The sequence below is a fragment of the Ischnura elegans genome, chromosome 8 (genome assembly GCF_921293095.1).
Source record: "Ischnura elegans chromosome 8, ioIscEleg1.1, whole genome shotgun sequence".
Taxonomy (NCBI): domain Eukaryota; kingdom Metazoa; phylum Arthropoda; class Insecta; order Odonata; family Coenagrionidae; genus Ischnura; species Ischnura elegans.
Genome location: NC_060253.1, coordinates 76,307,243 through 76,332,439, shown reverse-complemented (window position 1 = coordinate 76,332,439; position 25,197 = coordinate 76,307,243). Strand labels below are relative to the sequence as shown.

General features: G+C 38.2%; 1 protein-coding gene across 1 annotated transcript in view; it reads left to right on the top strand.

Moving 5' to 3' along the window:
* The first annotated feature begins 339 nt into the window (after positions 1-339).
* The window catches only part of LOC124164565 (protein grindelwald), a 92,413-nt gene continuing 67,555 nt past the window's right edge, over positions 340-25,197 (top strand). Inside the window, exon 1 of the mRNA XM_046541942.1 lies at positions 340-2,136. Coding sequence (XP_046397898.1) covers positions 1,875-2,136 — 262 coding nt within the window. The 5' untranslated portion in view covers positions 340-1,874. The remainder of the gene's footprint in view (positions 2,137-25,197) is intronic.

The window sequence follows — 25,197 nt, the reverse complement described above, 5'->3', positions numbered from 1 at the left end:
CTGGGAACGGCTCGTCTGTGCAGAGAGGCACATCCGAGGTATGGTGGGAGAGAATGGAAGAGTCGCAGGTGCACGGGAAGTGAGGAGGAGGTAAGAGAAGGGAGGGTGATATTCGAGAAGGGGAACAAGTTAACGAGAGAGGAATGTGGGAGGGGAAGAGGAGGAGGGGGAGTTGTAGTGCGAGGGCGAAGCGGTGGTATGGGTGATGCTGGAGGGATACCAGAGGCAACGGGACCGTGTTGTGGCAAGTCGACGGTGTGAGGGGGAGAGAGGAGAGGTAGCGACACCATTGGCTAAGCTAAGGCTGGGTCTTCCATCGAGGCCAATGGAGAGTCAGCGGCGACCGAGAGGTGAGGTGTCCGTCTGGGAGTCCCTCAGCTTTGCCCTTTCGCGCATCGAAGTCTCCGAGTTCTTACGGGAGTGTATAACGTGTGACTCCGTCTTTACGTGATATTGTTGAAGTCTAAGTCAACATTCGCGCATTAAAGTCTCCCTACAAGAGTGCAACTTCGTCCACTGATGTGATAGTTGCGAGTGATTAGTGCCCGAAGAGTATGCGATGACGTCGTCTGGCGAGGAGGTGTGATTTATCGTCAAGGAATGAAGAATTGTGCGCGTGTTTGGGGAGAAGTTCCTTTTTGGAGGTGACAGAAGAGTGGTGTTTTGTAGTTGCAGTGATTGAATACGATGACATAAACTTGGAATCACTATAAATCAAGCTTATGATTGAATCTCTGTGTCCTGTGTGTTCCTAAGGTTTACGTGCTTTTCATCAAAGGATAACAGAAGTTCATCATCATTCGTGGCTGATAAAACTTACTGAGGAATAAGCAGAAATTCCCAAAGTCCAAAAATCTTATATTGAAATAGTGAGTGATAGCAAAACAGTGAATTCGAGTGATCTGGGACTCATCGAGTGCACAGGTGTTCAATGAGGAATAGTCACAACTAATGTTATTTGATTATTGTTACTCCGAGTAGGTACTTGATGTGACATGATCATTTAAGTTATATGTGTAGCATTGCTAAATAGAATCTAGTGCATCCCACGTGGTAACAGCATTTATTGAAAATTTCAGTTCTTTAAAATCCCTCAGTTGTGGAGGTGTGATTTTAGGTAGACATTATTCGGAATCAAGACGGCGAAAATTTATAGTAAGATTCTAATTTGATAACTTCATTAGAAAAATTCATTTCAACGCTCAACTCCATTATTCAGAATCACCGGAAAAAAATAAACTCACAATAATACTTGTGTCAGCTGAAGATATATCTATTATACCTCATAAGTACAATTTTGCTAGTAAAAACACGGTCCAAAAATCCAAATTAAATGACTTTTTACTTCGAAATTTTGCTTTGATACGCATTTTTCGCCGCAATTTACACCGTCAACTTCTTCTTGTTTTTAGAGCGAATGACGTCATTGACGGACATCCGGTCCAAACTTTAATACGTGAAGCACGAACCATACCGTGACGGAGGGGGATTCCTCGAAAACAGCGAAGGTCACACCAAAGGTTTCGGCTTAAGCCATAAAGCTACTCGTGAAGAAAAATAGGAATTTTTTTCCTTCTTCACATATTCTTAGACACTCCTTTGGAATTATCTTTAGACGTTGAAATAAAGTGCTCAAGGATCAAGAAGTATTATCTTCCCACGGATTCACGGGAAATTGACTAAGTGGAGACTGACTGGAGTGATATAATTCCGGATCCGACGGAGCTTTCGTGGCAATTATATAGCTTTTTCCTCCTCAAACTTCCCCTCATACATTCTTCCCCTTAAAGCCGACTTAAGACGGACGAATCGCGGGGAAATCCGCGGCGCAAGAAGCAGGAAATTACTGACGGGCGACGAACCGTGATAGGAACATGGCGGCGGCGCGCAAGATGGAGCGATTCGCAACACGGCTTTGTGAATCGTTCACTCTCCTCTCATGCATTGTGATTATGCTGTCCTCCATCCCTGACAGTGCCGAAGGGGCTCTGTCACTGTCAAAGAAGTGCGGGGACATTTCCTGCAGTCCGACGGAATACTGTTCGCAGTTCGACAAGCGCTGCAAGAGCTGCGAATCCGTTTGCGAGGAGGATTCGCACAACTTCCAGGAGGACGTGTGCCAAAGGGATTGTCAAGGTGAGAGAAGGGCGACGCCCCCATGTCCATAGCACTACACGCCCAGGCCATTCATTCATTCCTGGGCTACGCCCACCATACTGTACACCCACGACTAGGCGAGGACATACCACAAGGAATAGAGCTCGCTTAAATGCGAACTGTATTCTTGATGCCTAGAAGTGACAGTTATTCCGTGCTAAGCTCTATGCCTTGTACCCCGTTTCCCGGCTATATTCTTACTCAGCGTCGGTTAACCCTCGCCATGGATAAAAGCTATAGTGGACCAAGTTATTATAATAGGGCATTTTCCTTCATCAAAGAAAACGATAGGCATTGATTCCATTTCGTTACCCACCATAACTGTATTCATAATACACAAATTAATTGGTTTTGGAAATCCCAGTTTAGACGAATCCCAGGATTTCAGTTCATTACATTTTTATTCCCAAAAACGAGCGAGTTGTAGTGCGGTTAAATTTTGCATCACTCACATGCTAGCCGGGTTTTCTATCCTCTAACCATTGTAAAACCTGCATTGTAAAGCCGAAACAAGGCATTCCTAATAACCCCATACTTTTCTATTTTCAGCAAATTTCCAAAATAAAAGAACCAAAGCCTATGATAAATCGAAATACTCGTACAGATGATAAATTCTGTCCGTAGTAACGATGAACTTCACGGCTCTCTCCTCTCTTACAATAGTATTCTTGTCAGAAGCAATCCATAAATATCCATCCATAAATTAGCAGGCAAGAGCAAGGTACGACTGAGGCCAACGCTATATGAAAGATGAATGTTTTTAGATTTCTATTGCCTCCACATCGGTGATTCCAATGTCACATTTTATATTTTATACTATGCTGGATGAAAATGTGCATTAATTTTTAACTATAATTATTAAAATCCAGAATATTAATGAATAAATGCTTCATAAGTAGTAAATAAATTCAAGTAGGAAGATCTAATTCTTCTGAAAACTGGCAAATTCCAGTAGACACGCTTGCGAGATCATGCGATGATACCTATGGCAATTCTTTAATTTAAAAATATTCTCCTGAACCAACACTAAAATGGATTACTGAAACCTACACCAAGTGGATTAACCATTTCTACAAAGATACACAACGCGTATGCGGTGTAAACTTGTCCAAGTACCAAGCAAGCTTGATTCTTTCCTTTGAAGTATGGTGCCACAGAAACAGTGATTCTTAAAGATTCATTAATTCCAGTCGTGAAAGAGGAAAATTTACCATTGGATCGTTATACGGAACTAGTCCTAGATCATCACGAATCTCCAGCTGGGAGGAAAATCGACACATAAAATTAGTGCTAAATTTTTCCCAGAATATTTTCAAATTAAATGTTACCAACTTTCACAAATGAACGCAAATCCATGATGAGCGTGATGAGCATGATAATTGTAGGTTATCTTACACGGAACAAGAATAATTTTAAAACTGTCTGAATAACATATGCATTTCATCTTCTCAAACGCAGTGTCTAGAATTCACATTTATATTCCAAATACATTTCGTATTATAAATAACATTTTATTATTTATATTCCAGTTCCTAAAACATAAGAGTTTTGGTCTAGTACGTACATGTTACAGGAGATATGTATATTCTGTTTTTTCTGTAGGTATTATAAATGAGGGATTTTTAATGGTAACATTCATCTCGACAGAATTTAGCTTAGTTCCACTAAAAATTAGAGTAATTCGGCACGCTAATTCTAATGGTACATTTCCATCCAATTGGATAAATATAAGAAATAAACTGTTAGCATATAATCCCTTTCACTGTCGTGTAAATGAAAAAATCCATTTATTAAACAAAATGTATTCTAAAGTTCAATTCTACACGAATGAAGGTTCTTTATTCATTGAGTAATGGATTTAAATTCAAGTTCCAAGCTCAAAATTTTCCGTTTTTCCAAGAGCTCCGCAATGATAATTTGACTTCAAAGCATAGAGTGTAATAATGGAGTCACGGCATTAAGATGCTTTTGACTTGTGCGTGAACTTTACCATAGTACGAATAAATTAACCTATGCGTTAAAATAAAATGATCATTTAAAATGAAATTGTCAAATGAGTACGGGTTATTTCTGACGAAAAAGAAAACAGCTCCTTCACTCACTAATTGAAATAAACAATTAAATATCGTTGCTCTGCACAAAAACTGACTATTTCTCTGTTGGGATTAGAGGTAAGTCAAACACACGATTTAGTGATACATCACAATGAACCAACGATAAGTAAAGATGAAAACGACGACGCATTATCTCACGTGTAGAATTCATGAATTCATCATTCATGTAAATTGAAGTCTTGAAGGCTAATATATTACTCCATTACTTATATTATTATATTAAGTTCGTTTACCAATTTACCAGAGAATTTATTGACCTCAATACTGATGTACCCACCTACTCCAAGGACAAAAGGAAGAATAACATCAGGGATGAGGGAATTAGCTCGGGGAAGAAAGAAGTTGAGGGTTGCTATTTGCTTATCTTAGAATTGAAGTAGGCATAATGGACCACGAATACCACATCCTTGCCGCCAGTACAATTGTTAATGTTTTGATGCATTGAATTGGGATACATTTAACTCTTCGACGGATAAGTCTCCCGTAAGTAAATCTCTATAAATTAAAAATAAATGACGTAGTGGAACGATTGCATATTTTGTGATAAGTATGAAAAATTATTCCCAATTGAAATATTTCTTCACCAAAGAAAATCAATTAGGTAGCTAATGACTATACGTTTAAAAATATGTACCCGATTTATACCAGGTATATAAGTAAGAGACTATATCAAGTAAGAGAAATAATTTCGTGACATTTGGTATGGTATGGTATTTGGAGGAGGCGACCGACAGCTGAGGTAATTTGCGCCATGAGGGAAGGGTATGGAAGGAAGGGTGGAGAGAAACCCGGCGTCGGCATTAGCCTGCTCTCAACGAAAGGCGCCAAGGGGACAACGGCTTAACGTCCCATCCGATGGACGGAGTGTTGCGCTTCAAATGTCCTCCACACAACACTCAAGCAGGGACTGGGCAGTCTTCGTGGCATTTTTCATAAAACTGATTGCGTTAGTTTTCTATCTGTTCTTAAAAGATAATGGTTTTGTTCTTTTGCACATTTTACATGAGATATATATATTATGTCCTTTCTATATAATAGATGAGAGATATTAATGCATGGAAATGGAATTATTAATCTTGACAGAATTTACTAATCGACATTGTGAAATTATTCTCCATTTATGGTGATAACAGATGTCGTTTTAGCACCGCACGCAGAACTTACTGCAAAGTAAACGACATATGCAAGAACAAAACCTCCGGTGAACCAGTCAATTAAGTGTTATATTTTTTTAACCACCTTTATAACTGATAAGGCCTCTTCCTCACCTCTTAGCGGATCACCGCATTCCGTCAACGCCTCTTTCACTGTTTGCACAGCTCCTCCAGATCGGGATCAAACGCTTCCATTGCACGCTCCGAACATGCGAACAATAGACGGTGGAGGGGCGCGAGGTGCGCAGCATCGCGAGGCAATATCTGCACTCGCTCACGGTCGCACGCTCTGCGCCTCCATCAAAGCCCGTTATCTCCGCTCGGGAAGCTGCGGCGGGCATCAGCCATAAAGCATCGCCACACAACAGGCGAGAGGCAGAGGCATTGCCGAGGTAAATATTTACGCCGTAGCGACGAAAGAAAAGGCTTAAGCAAACACGGAGGCCGGCCTCATCTATATGTTTCCGAAAACATTTGGTCCTGATCTCTAATTTTGCTTTTGATCGCAAAAATATTGTATTCCACAACACTTTAATGTTGTCATTCATTCAAATCAAATTTAATGTGTGAAATTAGCCGTTTTCAATCAAATTTTATAGTAATCACTTAATATACCGATTTCATTTATTATTGCCAATGTTTAAAGCTGGTAATGGATATTTCTCCTCATATTGACTGTTTCGTAATTTTAATTTTAAATTAGAACTTCAATTTATATTGTGCACCTAATATACCGTGCTCATTTATCATTGCAAAATTTAAAGGTGCTAATGGATTTCATTATTTGCATTGACCTTCTCAAAATTTTTCGTGGGCATAATCTGGAACATAAAGAGTTGAGGTATGCATTTGTATACTAATCTGTGAACAAAAGTCTGTTTTCCAACGACGTTTTTTCCGATAGTCAACTAATTGCGAAAATTCCGCGAGTAAAATTGGGTATCACACAAATTATTCCATAGCATAGCCCATGGCGTAATATAGCAAATTCTTTTTGGGGTATGTAAACCGTACAGCTTCAGCAGATTAAGTTTTAACCTCAACGGTAATACATTTTCGCACCATTATTCGAGACTTGGGAAGGAATTGTAGAGGCATACTTTGAGAATAGAGCCGTAGAGAAAAAAATAAAAGCTTCATAACTGCACCAAGTAAAGCCCCACTAAAGCATCGATTCCAGATCCACCTCCTCGCTATAGCTCGGTGAAATATTATAGCATGTATCGTTATAATACTACCTATAATCTTCGGTATAAAGGTACCCTTTTAAATTTTTCGCCCCTATTTTATGCGCTTAACATATTATCATTCTCGTCAATGCATGCTAACATAATTTGATTTTACCGTCACACGCTTCTATTACCAGGCCCCTTTATTCCCGTAAACGTTTAGTCCCGCTCTGTACTTTTGCTTTTCAATAGTGCTACATAGTATAAGATCTGCCACTTCCTGAATTGCAATTCAATAATCAAACTTAAGTCCTCAACCCAAGATCCTGAAGGCAAAAGAATATTTGACCATCAGAATGAAGGAAGAAGCCTTATTGTATTACGTAATTAACGAGGCGAAGAGTTTGAGCTACGTTTTAGCCAACTTTTTAGTATTTTCGGTCATCTATGGGAAGGTTTTCCATGAATTTGAAATGAAACATGTGATACAGCCAAAAGTCAGCTAGTGAGAAAAACTTCAGGAGCATGATTAACATACGCAATAATATCTTCTCCTCGAAACATCAAGGCTGAAATCAAAAATAATGTCACAACAGTTTATTGACCTCAAACGGAGAATAATATTTTATTCCCATAGCATTGCTCCAAAAATTATTAGAGCGAACTCGTTATTAAGAGGAAGAAATGAAAAATCAACAAGCTTCTATTTATACCTATTCAGGAGAACGAGTAGACTACATTTCCAACTTCTTATTACCTTACAAGCCGCCTTAATAAGTGTATGGCGGGGGTCTTTACGACACCAGCCGTTTACATATAAAAAGGGAATGCTCAAACGAAACGACCCTCAGTATTCATTAAAGTCCCTTATTGTTCGGGGAAAAACCAATTCCCATACCTATCCGTTTGAAAAAATCTCTCTCGTAATTTATCGTTCTTGTCGGACCTGGAAATGCAGTGGGATTCTAAAATGATGTAGTCCAAGTCGCTCTTAAAGATATCTCTTCCAAATAGTTCAATCAATCCAAGCCTATCGCGCAGCCTCCGATAATGCAAGCAGCAATGACTCAATCCACTAAGATACCTTTTACCTCGACTAGCAGATTCACGATATCCTTGGAGTGGTAAGCAAAAGCGAATTCTGTTTCCGGGGAAATGAGGCAATTCAAAAATAATTTCAATAACACTCAAAAAAATCTTATGAGGAGGAATTCAGATGCGGATTGAACAAGAGGAGGGAATTCATTACCTCAAAATTTGATAAATAACCATCGGAGACCTAGGATAATTCTTTGCACTACCCAGCGTTGGGGTGAAAGTGTGGCAAGAAAGATAAAAGTATTCTAAATCCAGTTACCATGAATTTAAAAATGAAGTTGAAGAATAAATTATAATAAACCAAACCAATGTCATTTTAAAGGCTCTCAAGTAAAGATGAATAACAAAAGACTTTTGAGCGTTTCATCTAATTTTTCGAAGATGTGGACGATATAAGTGACGTCAATTTCTTTGATAATTTAAACTTGTTATCTTTCAAAAAAAGACGCATATCAATTGAAAATTTAGTTTCCTCCAAGCAAAATCAATGAAAATTTCCCGTTAAAAGAATATTTTATCTAATAAGTCGCGATTATTATACTATGAGCCATATATCGTACTTGACATCTATATTGTTACGTACCGTCTACCTTTTTAACACTTCCGGAAATTTACTTTTTAAAAATATCACCCGTTGAGAGAATAAGTTTGATCACGTTTTACGAAGTAAAGGGCGATTTTTCGCATGTAAAGTTCAGCCCAACGTCGCGAATTTTTTAATTAATCGACTGTAATTTTCTTAAAAATCAATGAAACGAGAAAATTTTAGTTTTCCACTACAAAATTCCTGAAAACTTCCTATCGCACGAATTCTTTCCGCAAGCGTCACGTCAACCATTACTGTATCATTCATTCACCGACTTCAGAAGCTTTCCAAACATCGAATTTATACTGTATGTAGGCTAAAATTGTCATGTACCAGCCACCAATCTAATACTCTCAGGGGCTTTGACTTATTGGCTTTTGAGAAAATAATTCCTATGAGAATGTCACCAATGTTTATGTAGATCAAGGCATTTTTCCAAGCGGATGCTTCAAAAATTCGGTATCTTCTTTGTTTGTTGCCTTCTCCCGAAGAAACAAAAGAGGAAAACTTTTCCTCTCCATGACATTTCTAAAAAATACCACCCAACGGATTAATATTTCATCTCAAGCATCACGATACCAATTCTATGAATATCACGCATCATTTTTGGCGCTTACATTGTTTTGTAACGCGGACGTATTAAACACTCCAGGGTCACTGTGTCTAAGCATTCCCACCTTTTTAAGAGTTCCACTAAGTTTTACGAAGGTAAGGGCGGTTTTATGCACGACGAGTCCAACGAGACGTTAGCTTCCTCTATGTCAGTGATTTCTACCGTTAAAATTAAGCAAACGAGAGAAATTAAGTTTTCTCTCTTAAAATTTTCCAAAAATAACTACTCATCACACGCATAAGTCATCGCAAGCATCACGACACCAATGTTCCACGAATATTATGCATCTCATTTTGATACCTGCACAGATGTGCATACCTACTGTCTATGAGCTCGGAATCATTGAGTGGAAAACATTACCCCCTTCCTACAATGCGGATGGATGCCACGAAATCCAGGAATTCCAGGGAATTCTTTCTGTGCGGGTACTACCCATCAAACGTTTTCACGGGGCGAAATATTCAAGCTTCTTTCAAAGAGACACGACAAAAGTTTCCGCACACAATGCCGAGAACGGGAAGATATAACACAGGCCGCCCTTCTGAAAGTCAATTCCGCGAATCGGGGTCAGAGGTCGGCCGGCGGCGGGGGAGCGGTTGATCCACGTGTGAGTGTCGTTCGGAATTTTTGGCGAAAGGGGGAATGGTTACGTGGGCAGTACTTAATCAGGGTGGGGACATATTTAGCGTGGAGAAAGACTTCTGAAACGCGTGGTGTACGACAAAAGGGAGCTTACTGTAAATATAGACCCTCCCAACTCTTTGGTATGTACTCGTTTGATATAACCATTCGCACACTCATATCTTGCTCTGGCACCAGTTTTTTGTCGGTTCCATTACACAAAGGTGAGAATGAAGCAATTTACGATTAAAAAAGATCACTCATTATTGCATGCTCCTTCAAATCTCGTGCATGCTTTTATTCAACTCCAACATGCTTTTTTATTTGAAATCCCTTCGCCGAGCTTAACTATCTTTCAACAATCAGTTATTTAATTTGATGTTTTGGCACTTCGAGAAATTTAATTTAAAAACAATACCACTCTTTGGGAGAATAAGATTTTGATCACATATTATGAAGCTTAGGGTGATTTTCCGCCCAACGCCTAGAAATTTAACCCCTCGGTGGGTTAGGTTAGTAGCTGCTGCATGATAATACTGGCATTAAATTCGATGTATGCAATTGATGGACTAAGCAGCCTGACGCTTAAAATAATGAATTTATACTATGGGCAGTCTCTAGAAATTTAGTAGAACCATGAAATACCTACTTAATAATTTGAACTGCAATATGTGTTTACTCCTTGATTAATTTTCGTGGAAAGTATTAGATATTGAAAAATATCTTTCATAGATCAGTTTTTTCATCGCTAAGTTGGAAAAGACGTCAATAATTACAAAATTAACTTTATTGCAGTAAAAAAATTCGCTTATATCTCAAGACACGCCGAACTCAGCAGCAGAAATTTCCGCATAAGGTTACTGAAACGGTATCACAGTGATAATGACGCACATACGAGCGAAACAATGGGAAATACCTAGATCAGACTAGGAAAGACTTTAGCTTAGATACCAATTTACAGAAAGCAACAGCTCCACACTACAAAATTGATGTTAAAATTCACCAAAGTATGTGAAATTTACAACTTTCCGTAACAATAATTGACCCCTGCAATGTGAAATGAGAATATTTTATCGAGTCAATTAAATTTAACTAAATTTTAAAGAACTACGTGACAGTATTTGATGAAAAAGGTTGCCATTCTTATGTATAATGTATACAATCAATGAAATGTAGTTCATACCCAACGGTCGTGTTTTGGCAACTTCAGTGTGTAGTGCCTCTGCTCTAAATATGAAGATAATTTTAGATAGTTACGCAATTAAGAATTAAAGAGACTCGCACTATAACACCGCGGAACAAAATAGCATTCTTCTGATAGTGAATTCCTCCGATAAATGAAACTGGGTCACGTACGAAGGAGTTGATAGCAAAGGTTAAATTTAGGAATCTAAAATAGGACATCTAAGAGAGGAAAGCGAGAGACCTACTCTTTCCAGAAAAAAATAATCCACGGTACATGAAAGCAGGTTGCTGGAGCAAAAGTTCATATCTACTAGTGCAAACATACGCCGACCTGAGTAGGAGATGGTATCGTTTCTCAGCTGTGCAAGCTAAACCGTTGGATTTGTTTTCGGAAGGGCTAAGAAAAACGTAGCAACTAGGGTCTTTTCATCCATGCCGACCGTTTTCCATCAGAACTCAACAAATGAGCCATTAGATGCCTTTGTTAAAAATTTTACGAGACAGCTGCTGTGGTCAGGAACAGTTCTGTTTGTTTAACACTTTAAGCTTTTAATTTAGAATAAAATCCATTACGTCAGCGGAAAAACGACTGTAATACTGTATAGACACTCCGAAAACAAGATGAAATCAACTAGGATAAAGCATGGACTGGTCTGATCTATATTTAAATAAATACTTACAATTTTCCACAACTGAAAGAATTTTTATACGTACTTTTCAACGCTACTTCATCTAAGATAATGTAGTTATATTGAATCCAGGTCATAATAAGTTTTACAATCGTGAAAAATTACAAATATTTATTACAATACTGAAAAATTCCACTCCGTCACCATTAAATCTTCGGCTTTTGTTCATGGTCTGATCCTATAAGGAGAGGCAAAAAATAATATTCTACCACACAATCAAATTAAAATTACGGTAGAAAGGTTTTTAGCACCATAGAACATCAACGTAAACTCTGCTTTCATAGTCAAATTTAATGCTCAAAATATGTAGAAATAGCATGCTGGCAAAGTTTGTTAACACTTTCAGTTTTTAAACTGAGGAGGACTTAATATCCCTGTGGATGAGCCCCGATTTGGAGCCGTTTGGATAAATTATGGATTCGGCCGTTATGGATAAATTAACCCGTAGGGAATCCCGAGAAGAATTTACCCACAATATTCACCGGGAAAGCATAAAATCATATTTCAGGACTTAATAGCAAAAATTTTGATTTGATCTGGCTCAACTTACTCTTACGACATTCAGTTGACCTTCATATTACATGAAATATTCATTAATTTCACAGTTTGAGCATCTTGAAGTTTCGGAAAAAGAATTTGAGCTGTAGGCACGAAAGCTCTTGGCCTAATGAAAGCGAGAGTAAATAGACTCGTGTTTGAAGAAAAGAATGAACTTGACCTCCAAATCGCACGATTATTTTTATCGCCAACAATGCTATCGAAAACAGAAGCAATAAAGGACGCCCAAAAAAAAACAAAAAAACTGGATCTTCTCTTCTTTTCCCATATTGGTATGTTTCCGATGCAAGTTTACCTTCGCTGCCGTCAAATGGAGACGTTCGCCACCGTCGCATTGCACCTTGCCTCCGCTCCATTCCGTAGAATTGAATGTTTGCATCCGCTGAAAGCCACTGTGTGGTCGAAAGGAGACTCAGCATCGGAAAGTGGATCGTGTGCCTCTCTACAGCTATATAAATACAATTAGCACGATAAAGGGCATTGAATGAAGGTGTCTGTGAGTGATGTGAGTTGGCGTGATACTTCCTTCAATATAGTTTTTGCTGGCATTTTCGGTCAACGAGACGAATTTTCTCTTTTTATAAATAAAAGAGGATGTCTGTTCGCAACGCATTTCCATAAGGCTACATGGATTGTAACCATAGGTGCATCTCGTGCAACCAAAATCCGCAGTGCTACTTCTGGTTGTGTCCAACGCGTACTTTGCGCCGTTTTCTCATTACCGTTTGTTGCGTGACGTCATACAACTTCTGCGGTTGGACATTCTGCCAGGCGGACACACCTCTTTACACTCTCAAAGGAAACATAGCTCAAGCGATTCTAAACTTAACTATCAATCCTCCTCCCTAAAAATTTACCAAAAATCCTACCATACGACCATGAACTCTAAGTTCCAAGTTTCCTACTTTTCTGGGCACTATCCTTCCCGATCAATACAGGGTGGCCTGCATGTTATAGATATTTCCATGCTAGAAATTTTAGAGAACAAAATAGGTAGTCGCAAAAAAGTAGAAACCCTTCCTTTTGGCGGTATATTTGTTAAAACTAAATGGAACACTTTATGAGTTGAGAATGAATATCAACCAAGTCAAGCTTTCCTCTTTTTTAATTTATTAATGAAGGTAAAGATTATTACTCATCCAGACACCCGTAGGAAATAATTGATATTGTTTATTAATCATTACTTAGTCAATGTACAGGATGATTCAGGAAGAATCTACAAAACAAGAGCGAGGGGAGACAATTTTAAGCATTTTTTCCGGTAAATATAAGGTCGCAACTCCTTAGCTAATGAACTATAGCAAAGCAAACTTTTTTTTAATGCACTTTGTAGTAGCTTTAGGCATGCAGCTTTTTCGACAATTTATTTAATACTCTGGATTCTTAAGGATATTATATAATGAAGGTTGGACGAAAATGTGCGTTAATAATTGACTTCAAAATTTAATCTTTGAGTTAAGTTAAACGAGAGCTTTGAGTGTGTATAAAATATACGATTACACAATATCACCCATTTTGAGATTATTATCCTCACAATGGGTGAGATTGAAGCGTCCTTATTCTTATTATTTATTTTAATTTGGTAAATATTACTATTTAAAAACGTAAATGTATCAATCGGTGAGTAAAATAAACACTAGGAGGGAACTTGATTGTTTCTGGCTTTACTTTGTGAAAATCCATTCTTGATAATAAAACGTTATTGTACTTTTCCACACGATTTAATTAATACGACCGGTTTCGTCGCAGAGGCGACATCATCAAGTACAGAATCCGTTATAATAACAGTTATTTTTTTCTTGTTTATCTGGTTGCTATTACGTTGGTAGGGGAGGGTTGCGTTGGGGTTGGATCGTCACTCAGCTTCAGGGGAATCTCCAAGAGCGGGGAATAGTTTACAAAAATATTTTAATTTGCTAAAATTCCATTTTTTATATGCTTCCTTATCTCCAACTCCTCCAAGCAGTCCATCCTTCTTCCCTTCGATGAAACCGGTTGTATTAATTAAATCGTGTGGAAAAGTACAATAACGTTTTATTATTAACTAGGAGGAAAGTTTACAGGTAGGTAATTCATCAGTTAAGGTAAGGCAATTAAGTAGTAGATAATTTTTAGGAATTGATTTGAAAACAGTTTTTAAACATTTTGGAAAACTCCGCAGTAGAAATTGAAGTACGATGACGCGATGGATTCGTAGCTGTGCAAAGTATTCGCGTGAACAAAAGAAGACCAACAACATGACATATAGAATATTTTGCCGGGGCATGGTAATCACCGCTACGATGCAATTTAAAATTCCTCCCTTATGGGCGGAGGGCAGTGGATTTCGCAGAATTGTCTCTTTACCCCACCTCGACAAGAGGAGCTTTTCGGGCCCCCAGAATGCATTTGTTTGTATTCTTTGATTTCAGATCAAATTAAATGTAAACAGATGGATCGAAAACATATAGTCTGTAAGTAAACTCCTTTTACCTCTCCCTTCCACGAGAAGAATGTGTATTAACGTGTGTAACAAAGAACATAACAGGCGCTGCATAAGTTCGTTAGATCGTTAAATGACTCCTCTTCTCCTAAAAAAAAAACGAACACGAAGTCGCAACATTCATTGCTCCATAAATTTGAAACCCACGCCTTGATCGCTTTTGAGGGAATAAAACTACTGAACAAAAATATACATGTCCGTTGGATCAAGAGAAATAACGACGAATTTGTTTTTGATACGATCCCGATGCATTAAATAGACATTTTTATTACAAAAAACTAAAAATAATAACATAAAAGGCATAAACGTACAATTGAACCCAATTAAAGGTTAAATGACGGTTCATTCCACGACTTTGGACCTGGATCAAGTTTGGGACCATTTATTTATTTTTTATATATTGAATAATTCAAAAACAGCCAAAATGGCCTTTACATTGAATAGACAACATAGAGCCTGCAGCGTTAACAAATATAAACTATAAAAAAACTATAAAAAGGATATAAAAAAGGAAAAAAGTGATTCGAAGACGGCTTTTCGAAGCTGCCTCTTGAATGATCTGATGGGCATTGAATGATCCAGGGAAGGGTGAGTACTCGAAATGGTATTGAAAGAGGTAGGAAGTCTGTATAAAAGTGATCTCTGAGAGAGAGATATACGGAATTCAGGTTGGTGTAGTAGGTGGTTATTACGGAAGGAGCGGGTGAGAATGTGGAATGACAAGAAAGGTCGTATTTCTGAGGATCGGAACTTGCCATTTAAGGCATTGTAAATGAAGGAAATATAGTAATGAAAATTCCTACGGGAGGATATTGGGACCAATGATAGGGCAGACATTACTTCAGAGCGAGAAGAATTACGGAGGTTAGGAACACGGTGTCGGACTACTGAAATAAAGAAATTAACTGGGCGTTCAAGAATTTTAAGGTTGTAGGGACAGGCAGTGGAGTAATTAACGGAGCAGTACACGAGGATTGGGAGAACGCAACCGGAAAATAGCTCTCATGGCGATGATATCGGTAACAGTAGTGAGTCAATAAAGAACTCCCACGACTGACATGGCCTTGGATTTCATTTTTTTGAGGTGCGGAAGAAAAGTTAGTTTGGGGTCGAAAGTAACACCCAGGTCATTGATGGAGGAATCTATCGGAACAATTTCATTAAAAATTGTGTATTTACAAGGAGTGACGGTGCGTTTTAAAGGAAAAGATAGGTATTTTGATTTGCTATTATTAATTTTGAGTTGCCACTAAAGACACCAGCCCTCGAGGGAATTAGATAGATATTGGACTTCCTGATGCACAAAAGATATTTTCACATCTGATCTGGCATATAAAAGTACGTAACCTTTATAATTCAATCGTATTTGTCATTGGCGATTTCATATCCATACCTATTAAGCAGGGGAAGAATAATGCGTAAAACCGATGTTCTAATCTCAAAAATAAGGACGCTACTATATTATTATTGTAATATTAAAATAATTCTTTTAAGAATAACAAGCTCAGCGTCCATTGAAACAACACCAAAAATAAGATGACTCATCATTTTCAACCTTACTTGCACTGTAATTTTAGGTTTATTCAAAAAAGTTGTTACTACGAATATTCTTCAAGTTTCCATCGACCTCATCAAATGTAACACTTCTCCTCTTATTGCAAGAGGTTCATCGCGCCTCCTTAAGAATACCTATACCAACCAAGATTTCACAGTGTTAATAATTCTGCAACTATCTGGAACAAATTGTTTCGATTAGTAGTATGGATTTCTGTCTCTAATAAATAAGAAAACTGACATAGGAAAACTGTGATGTAGTTACTTATAGTCTTCCTATTTCACAGTTTTCTTGATATTTATTCATTAAGTAGCTAATAAGGGAAAGTAGCATCATAACTTACATATCACCTGTTAAAGTTCAATCAACAAACAGCGGTCCGCATTGTTTGAGTAGACCTAGATACAATTAATTAAGAACGAACTATTGCGTCGTGACAGTATATCAGGTCTAACTTGATGGAAATACCAATAACTTCCGTGACCACCAAAATTAGGTAAGAAGAGAGGAGACAAATATTTTATTCTACTAATCGAAAGTATTTATTCTTTTACAAACAAGATCAAGGTCGAAATGAACTTCGTCTCCAAAACGCGTTAAGCATATATGTCATTGCTCTGTCCTTTCAAAGATAAAGCAAAGACGCATGATAATGGCACAAAGAGATGACATAAAGTTATTTTATGATTTCCATTGCAGTTTCAAAAAAATGTTCCAAAATGCGCAAAAATCTATTAGTATTTGCGTGGATTTTCCAAGGATGTGATTGATTCACTCGAAACCTAGTGGTTTCTAAAATAAGATGCGCTATGCGATATGCGACTTCCTGAAGAGTACGCTAACCCTTCCCACAAAGGGCGCAACCTTTTTCCCCCATTAAAGGTCAAAACCAACGACACATCGTCGATATTCGATGGACTGCCTCTTGTGATAACTCAGAATGGCAGGAAGAATGACAAGCTAAAACTACATACGGAGTGGCAATTTTTGACATTTTTTACAAACATTTTAGTAACATTAAAATTATGATGATTATTATATTTCCTATCATCAATTAAATAGACAAAGCTACTGTGGACAAATTTCATGTAATTATAAAATCCGATCTGTAAAATCTCAAAAATAATATCTTGAAAATTCATGAAAAAGGTACCCAAAAAATTACCCTAGACTACCGAACAAAGAATGATAAATTCTGAGGCCCTTGAAGTGTGCCACTTGCCGTATTGCTTTTTAAGGAGGTTAATTAATATAATTCCCCTTCGCAAACGACTTCTGTACAAATTTGGCGCTGAATTCACTCCATTTTAGTTAAATAACATCTATCAATCGTTCACAGGCTGGTAATCGGAGGGTAAAAATGTGGGCTTAGGGGATGAGTTTATCGTAAAGCAGCGACTGAATTATTTTGTAGACCACTACTTACAATGTAACCACTGTTGAAAGAACGAGGCAAACGTCGGGCGGAACACACACGTCTTTATTGCACGGACGACAGACAAGAAGAGAGAACAAGGCTTGAAGTGCACAGCAGTACACGAGAGAATGATACATAACAAATGAACAACGAAATGCCACTGGAGTGTAAACTCAACACTCCCTCTTACTCTAGGGACATTGGCAGTGAATTAAGTAACAATTTATACAAAACAAGAAATCAAGACAGTCCCAAACAGTCTTTTAGTTTTGAATGTTTAACCTTGCATAGACTTTTAGTCATAATATCTGCCACCATTAGATCAGTTTGTAGGTACTCTACATTCACTACATTTTTCTCAATTAATTCCCTAGTAAAATGATATCGAACATCAATATGTTTTGTCCTTGCATGAAACACTGGGTTTTGGCACAATTTGATAGCACTTTGATTGTCACAATAAATTTTTACAGTTTCCACAACATCTAACAACTCCGACATTAGGTATCTAAGGTATACAGCTTCTCGAGATCCCTCGGAGAGAGCTACATACTCAGATTCAGTGCTTGAAAGAGCAACACACTTCTGCTTTTGGCTTCTCCAGGTGATGGCAGCTCCAGCAAATTTATATACAAAACCAGTGCATGACCTTCGATCATTATGATTACCAGCCCAATCAGCATCGACATAACCAGTAATGCTTTTGCCTGTAGGCTTAAACACAAGTTTTTCATTAGCAGTGTGCTTTAAATATTTTAGTACTCTCAAAGCACTCCTCCAGTGCTCACTGGAAAAACAATTGTTAAATTGACTTAAATAATTTACAGAAAAAGATATATCAGGACGTGTACAAACAGATAGATACATTAATGAGCCAATTAAACATTGATAAGGTACATCAGGTTTAGGTAACATTGGGTCATTCTTTTTCAAATTAACATTTACTTCAAGTGGAGTGTTTACCGGTTTAGCATCTTGCATCCCGAATCTGTTTAACAACTCATAAATGTAATGGCTTTGATCCAAAGAGATGCTACCATCAAATTTATTCTGAGGAATTCTCATGCCAAGGCACATTTTTGCTCTGCCCAAATCCTGCATTTTAAATTTCTTCATTAATTTTTCTTTAATGACATCTTTTTCCTTTTTATCATTGTGAAACAATAACAAATCATCAACATATAAAGCAATAATTAAAATACTAGTACCATCTTTCTTAAAGTAAACACAAGCTTCGTGCTTAGACTGAACAAAACCTAGCTCAATCAGAACATTATGAATAGTTTCATTCCATACCCTGGAAGATTGCTTCAGACCATACAAAGCTTTGTGCAAATGTGCCACACTGTTTGTGGATTCATTGCATTTAACACCATCAGGCAATTCCATAAATACAGTTTCATTTAACTTCCCGTTGAGGAAAGCAGTTTTGACATCAAGATGATCTATCTGCAAAGATAATTCTACTGCTATCCCAATTAATAGTCTCAATGTTTCAACACGAACTACAGGTGCAAAAGTTTCCTCATAATTGATACCATAAGCTTGCATAAACCCCTTCGCAACTAATCGAGCTTTATATCGATCAGGGTTCCCATCTATTCCCTTCTTCAATTTGAAAATCCATTTACAAGGTACTACCTTTACTCCCTCTGATCTAGGAACAATAGACCATGCACCATTTTCAGCTAGGGACTTTAACTCATCTTGCATGGCCGCATGCCATTTGTCTCCATCTGGTCTAGAGAGGGCTTCTCTTGAGGACAGTGGATCAGTTAACAGATTCAAATCCTGAACATTGTAAGTAACAAAATCAGGGAAAACCTTTGATTTTCTCTCTCTCAAGGGATACCTCCTTTCAGAAAGTGTGTCTCCCTCTGAAGACATTTCAGCTCCCATTTCCCCTTTAGTATTATGGCTTAACAATTCCATTACAGGCACAAAATTAGAGTTATCAGACACATCAACACTTGGTTCATTATTTTCGTCAAAGATAACGTCTCTGGCAACAATAACTTCATTATTGCTATTCATCAGCCTGTAGCAGCCAGATATATCAGCATAACCTACAAATCTACATTGCTCACTCTTTACATCCCATTTCTTTCTCTTAACATCTGGTATATGAACCATTGCCTTACACCCAAACACTCTAAAATTTTGAATGTTTGGCCTTCTACCAGACCATAGCTCTTCAGGAGTAATATTAGTGAGAGCAGCATGAGGGGACCTATTCTTTATGAAGACTGCAGTATTGCAAGCTTCTGCCCACAAATACTTGGGACATTCAGTATCATGTAGCATGGTTCTGGCAATTTCACAAATTGATCTATTAGCACGCTCAGCAACTCCATTAAGTTCAGGTGAATAGGGAACTGTGAGAACATGCATGATTCCATTTGAAGTCAAGAAATCTTTTAAATTCTTATTGACATATTCACCTCCATTGTCAGATCGCAATGTCTTTATTTTTCGACCAGTTTCTGTTTCAACTCTGGCCTTAAATTTTATAAAAACTTGAGTGACTTCATCTTTGCTTTTCAAAAAATAAGCAAATATTTTGCGTGAATAGTCATCAATGAACGTTAGCATAAATCGAGCACCATTAACTGATTTTACCTCCATTGGTCCGCAAACATCGCTGTGAATCAATTCCAAAACAGCACTTGATCTGCTACCTTGAGAATGAAAGGGTTTCCTTGCCTGTTTCCCTTTACAACAGCTTATACATGGACTCTGGATACCACTTGTAAAATCATAGCCATCCACTATCTTGGACAACTGCTTCATTCTTTCTGGACTCATGTGACCAAGTCTCCTGTGCCACAACTTCGCTGAAGCATTACCTTTAACAGATTCTACATGGTTAACATTAAAACTTTTCATTGGAAGCTTTTCATTTAATTTGTATAAACCATCCACTAGTGAAGCAGTTCCACTGACTCTGCCATTAATAAATACATTGTTTTTATGATAAATATCACATCCCTTTTCAGAAAACACAAGAATTAAGTCTTTCTTAGCCATTTGGGATATTGACAATAAATTAGCTGAGAGACCAGGCACCAACAACACATTATTAACTGTAATAGCACCATCATCAATATGAACATTTGACATACCAATTCCCTTACAATCTAAGGTATTATCATTTGCAACACTTACAGTTAATCCTTCTCTGGGAATAAATTTCTTCAGAAGATGTCGTTGGTTTGACATATGTTCAGTACAACCAGAGTCCAAATACCAACCGATTTTTCTTGATGATACGCCCATCGCTGTCTGGAAAGCTGAAACCTTCTCTTTATAGTCCCGGGAAGGCTGGCTCCTCACGATGGTACGGCATTCGGAACCCTTGTGCCCGAATCTTTGGCACTTGTTGCACTTGTATTTCCTGGAATTCGTTGTTCTCCTCTGCGTCTGCGCGGGCTCGGATCGGCTGTACTGCTGCTTCCCGTGGTTCTTTACTGCTAAGGCTGCTGCCTCCGCCTTATTTTCTCCTCGCCTAGCATCCCCTGCCAATAGCCTTGACTTGACAAATGCTGATGTCAGGGTCTTCCCGCAGTTGTCAAGGGCCGTTGAAAGAGCGTCATACGACTCACCAAGACCGTTAATGAGCACGTAGGCAATTAGCTCATCGTCAGTGTCGTAGTTCATATCTGACAACTTATGAACCACCGACATGACACCACCAACATACGCCTCCATATCTGGGTAGTCTTGGAGCTTTGACGTGTATAATTTTTTCAGAAGAAGTCTCTTACCGCTCGCGTCAGAAGGTGCAAAAGTATTTCTGAGCGAATCCCATGCTTCTTTGGCGGTTTTTGCCTTCCTCGTGTACGAATACAGCTCTGGTCGTATCATAAGTACTATTTTTGACAGAGCTTTCTTTTCGAGTCTTGCGGAATAGTCTTTCTCCGGTATTTTAACCCCGGCAACATAATCCCACAACTCTTCATGCACAAGGTACATCTCCATAGCATAGGCCCACGAGTTATAGTCATTCATTCCCGATAACTTTTCAATTGCTGGCGCAGTATTACTTGCCATATTTTGAAAAATACGGATTAGAATGCAAGCTTCACTCAAAGAAACCAATGTCTACGGAATAAACGCAAGTTAGGCCTATAACGATCACTAACGCGGTTTGAGGCTGTCTGGGCCATAACCTGTTGAAAGAACGAGGCAAACGTCGGGCGGAACACACACGTCTTTATTGCACGGACGACAGACAAGAAGAGAGAACAAGGCTTGAAGTGCACAGCAGTACACGAGAGAATGATACATAACAAATGAACAACGAAATGCCACTGGAGTGTAAACTCAACAACCACTTTAATTGTTGTGAAAATACGTATCAATTGTATGGTTATGGCAGAGGAAATTGAAATATAAAACCCGTGAACAGATATAACAATTGAGCAGAGTTGATAGAACTTTCTGCCTTAGTTTTCAAATAAATTCTAATAAAATATCTATTATTTAACTTAATTTCCCCCGCATTAACCGATGAATTATCTACCCTACTTCTAGTTTAACATTTCTAATCCTGCCGCGCGAACGGTGGTGAAATATACAAGAAATGCCATGAGACAAAACACCCTGGACCGGGAATCGAACCACGGATCATTGGCTTTCCGGGCCAATTATACCGAGGCTCATGGTACTAGGTGTTAGGCCCTCGCGGTCCATCAAGGATCAAGCTACCGTGTTCTTTTTCTTACGCCGTTAAAATGAACAACAATTTCCATTATTATATACTCCATGGCAACCTCGATACTAAACGTTGAGGGTTTTCTATATCACTTAGACCATAAGTGAAGTTCCGAATGAATTGAATCGGTCTCTACCATCAATGCAACCGATATCCTTGTCCAAATTATATATACCTATTTATTTCTTTTCTCTCTGGTGGATTTATATTAATTTAAAAATAGAATGAAAATCCACTAACAAGGGCATTGCCTCACTGATACCTTCATTTGCTTCAACCTAAGCGGACGAATAAAATGTCAGTGGAAATTTCCGAATTTTTTTCCATAACACAGCAAGAAATGTTCACATATTATCAAAATCTGGTCAAAATATTTAAGACTACTCATCCAATATCGCGTGCTTACTGCAAGCAGAAAATTACGCACGCTTTACAATGGCATACGCGATACTTACGCAGTTCAAACCTAATCCCGCTGTTACATGAAATGATAGTATGAAAATCCGCAACCCGGTTATCTGAAGCAATTTTTTGTCTTCTAGAGAAAACATGGGTAATTTTACCACCTGAATGACCCCCGATTATTTGATTCCTCTCCTAAACAAGACTAATATTTACCAAAATCTTTCTGTGTAGCCCAGGCCAGGTTGTGCACTAAACCGACTTTTAAAAATCCAGTTCAGTATTTGTTTTTCAAAAAGATTTCTTTGAATCTAATCAACCACGACGGATCTTATTTTAATAAGCATGCAAAACGGCAATGAAGGATTTTTGTTGTTGTTCATAGTGAATGGCCCTCTTTTATCTCTTCTTTATCTCCTGCGGAGAAGGAGCCTTGCGTGCTCACTTTATAACGGCACTCTCTCGCCATATGCCCCTGTTTCCCGCACCGAAAGCATTTGACTCCCTCTATTTTCCTTATCCCCTTTTCTTCACAGGGCATCTTATTTTTATAATAGCACTTGCTAGCTAGGTGGCCCCGCTTTCCGTAATTATCGCAGTGTAACTGACTTCGAGCATCAGATGATTTTCCTCTCTCACTGGCAGGTAGTATAGCGCTTTCTTCCCCTAGAGCTACTTCTACAGCTGTTGGCAATAGCAGCGCCTCCCCTTTACTTCGCACTATGGTTTGGATCCGCTCATTCTCCAGCCCCTGAATGAAGCAGGCCTTGGCTAAATGATTCACCAATGCTACGGCACCAGCCTCTTCGCTCGAAACTGCCTTAAGAATCAATGTGCTATCGAGCTCACATATATATGTACATCGATTTATGTTCTTATTGGACGAAGACGTGCAAGGACAATAAATTAATATGCAATTCTATATAAGAAACTTTATGTTTAAATCATCTACCATATGATTATATTGAATTGCATAGATAAGAATTGGTCCAAAGCGTGAAAACTGTTTATTTGTAACGATTGTAAAACGTTAACATATCTTAAAAATGATATCTAAACGTCGTAGATATGCTTCTATAGGTCAATGTCAAAATACATATATATAACAATCATTTTCACGACAAATTTCATGCATTTTATGAGTACATCTTTTAACCTGCCCTCTTAACTGCATAAAAAAGTTATTGTTGCAATTATATGATTTTTTTCAAATAAATAGGTCGGCACATAACAAATATTCGGACATTTGAGCATGCACAACTTTGTAAATATCTTTAACAATTTTTTCATACCGAACTGAATTTCTACAAATTGTATTTATTACAGCCTTTATTAAATAGCAGCCAATAAACTATCAAAAAAATTCAATGAAATAAATAAAATAACATACCAAAAAACTTTATCAAGGGCATTCCCTCAATAATGAAACGATTTCCTGAAACTCAAGCAATTGAATATAGTCGTTGTGGACATTTAAAACGCTTTTTTTCTGTGATAACGTAAGATATTTTGACAAATTATCCCCAATACTTCAAAGCGAGGCAAAAACATTTTAAAGTGCTCATTCAAGTATGCGTGCCTGCCTCACGTAGATATTTACACGCGCTTCATTATGGGTGCTCCGCGTGCAGTCCAAGCGTAATCCCTCGCTGGGTGAGACAGTCGTCTGTAGCGGCAAAATTCGGAGTTAATTCAGACGTGAAGCGGTGAGCATCTCGAGAAACATCCCTCAGAGGAAAGCGCACTCATCCGACCCCATCACCTTGTTTACCGCATATAAGGCTGGAATACGCGCCTGAGGGAACCTAGAACCCTTGCGACATTAGTTTTAATTTATATGACACCACGTATATTCTGAGAAAGCTGTGCACGATGATATGTTGATTCATGTAGCAAAATTTTACATACTCGCCAAAACATTAGTATGGATCACAGTATCATTTTTCACGGGGGTATGGTATGGTATTGGAGGAGGCGACCGACAGCTGAGGTCATTTGCGCCATTAGGGAAGAGGAAGGTAAGGACGGGGGGAGAGAAATCCGGCTTCGGCATTAGCCTGCTCTTAACGCCAAGGGGACCACGGCTTAACGTCCCATCCGACGGACAGAGTGTTACGCTTGAAATGCCCTCCAAACAACACTCAAGCAGGGATCAGGCAGTCTCTGAAAATTCTGAAAATTCTCTGCCACCGCCGGGATTTGAACCCGAGCCCGCCGGGTGAGAAGCCAACACCACACCAACCCGGTCCCCTTATTTTTCACGTTCCCAGATCTTAACAGGTATTTCCATCTAAAGTCAATACATATCCAATGGGCATAAAAGAAACGGTTATTTCTTACTGCCAAAGTACTACAAAGAAAGGGTCGGTAAGCTTTTCAATGTGGGAATGCAAAAACTTCATCAGGAGTAGACCCAAAAATCAATGTACCTATTTTATTAAAAGTATTCTCAGCGGCTACAACCTTTAGCTTAATTTCCTTCGAAACTGTTTTTCATCCATATCAGTCCGTAAGAGAGAGCATAGGAACTTGCCACACGCTAATTAATAAACATTCATTATTTTGGTCCTTTAGACGTTGACAGATGTGATACCAAAATAATTTACCATTTACATAAACAACAAATAAATAAAACAATGAAAAAATTCAACTGAAAATCCTGAATAATGTGTACACATAAAGT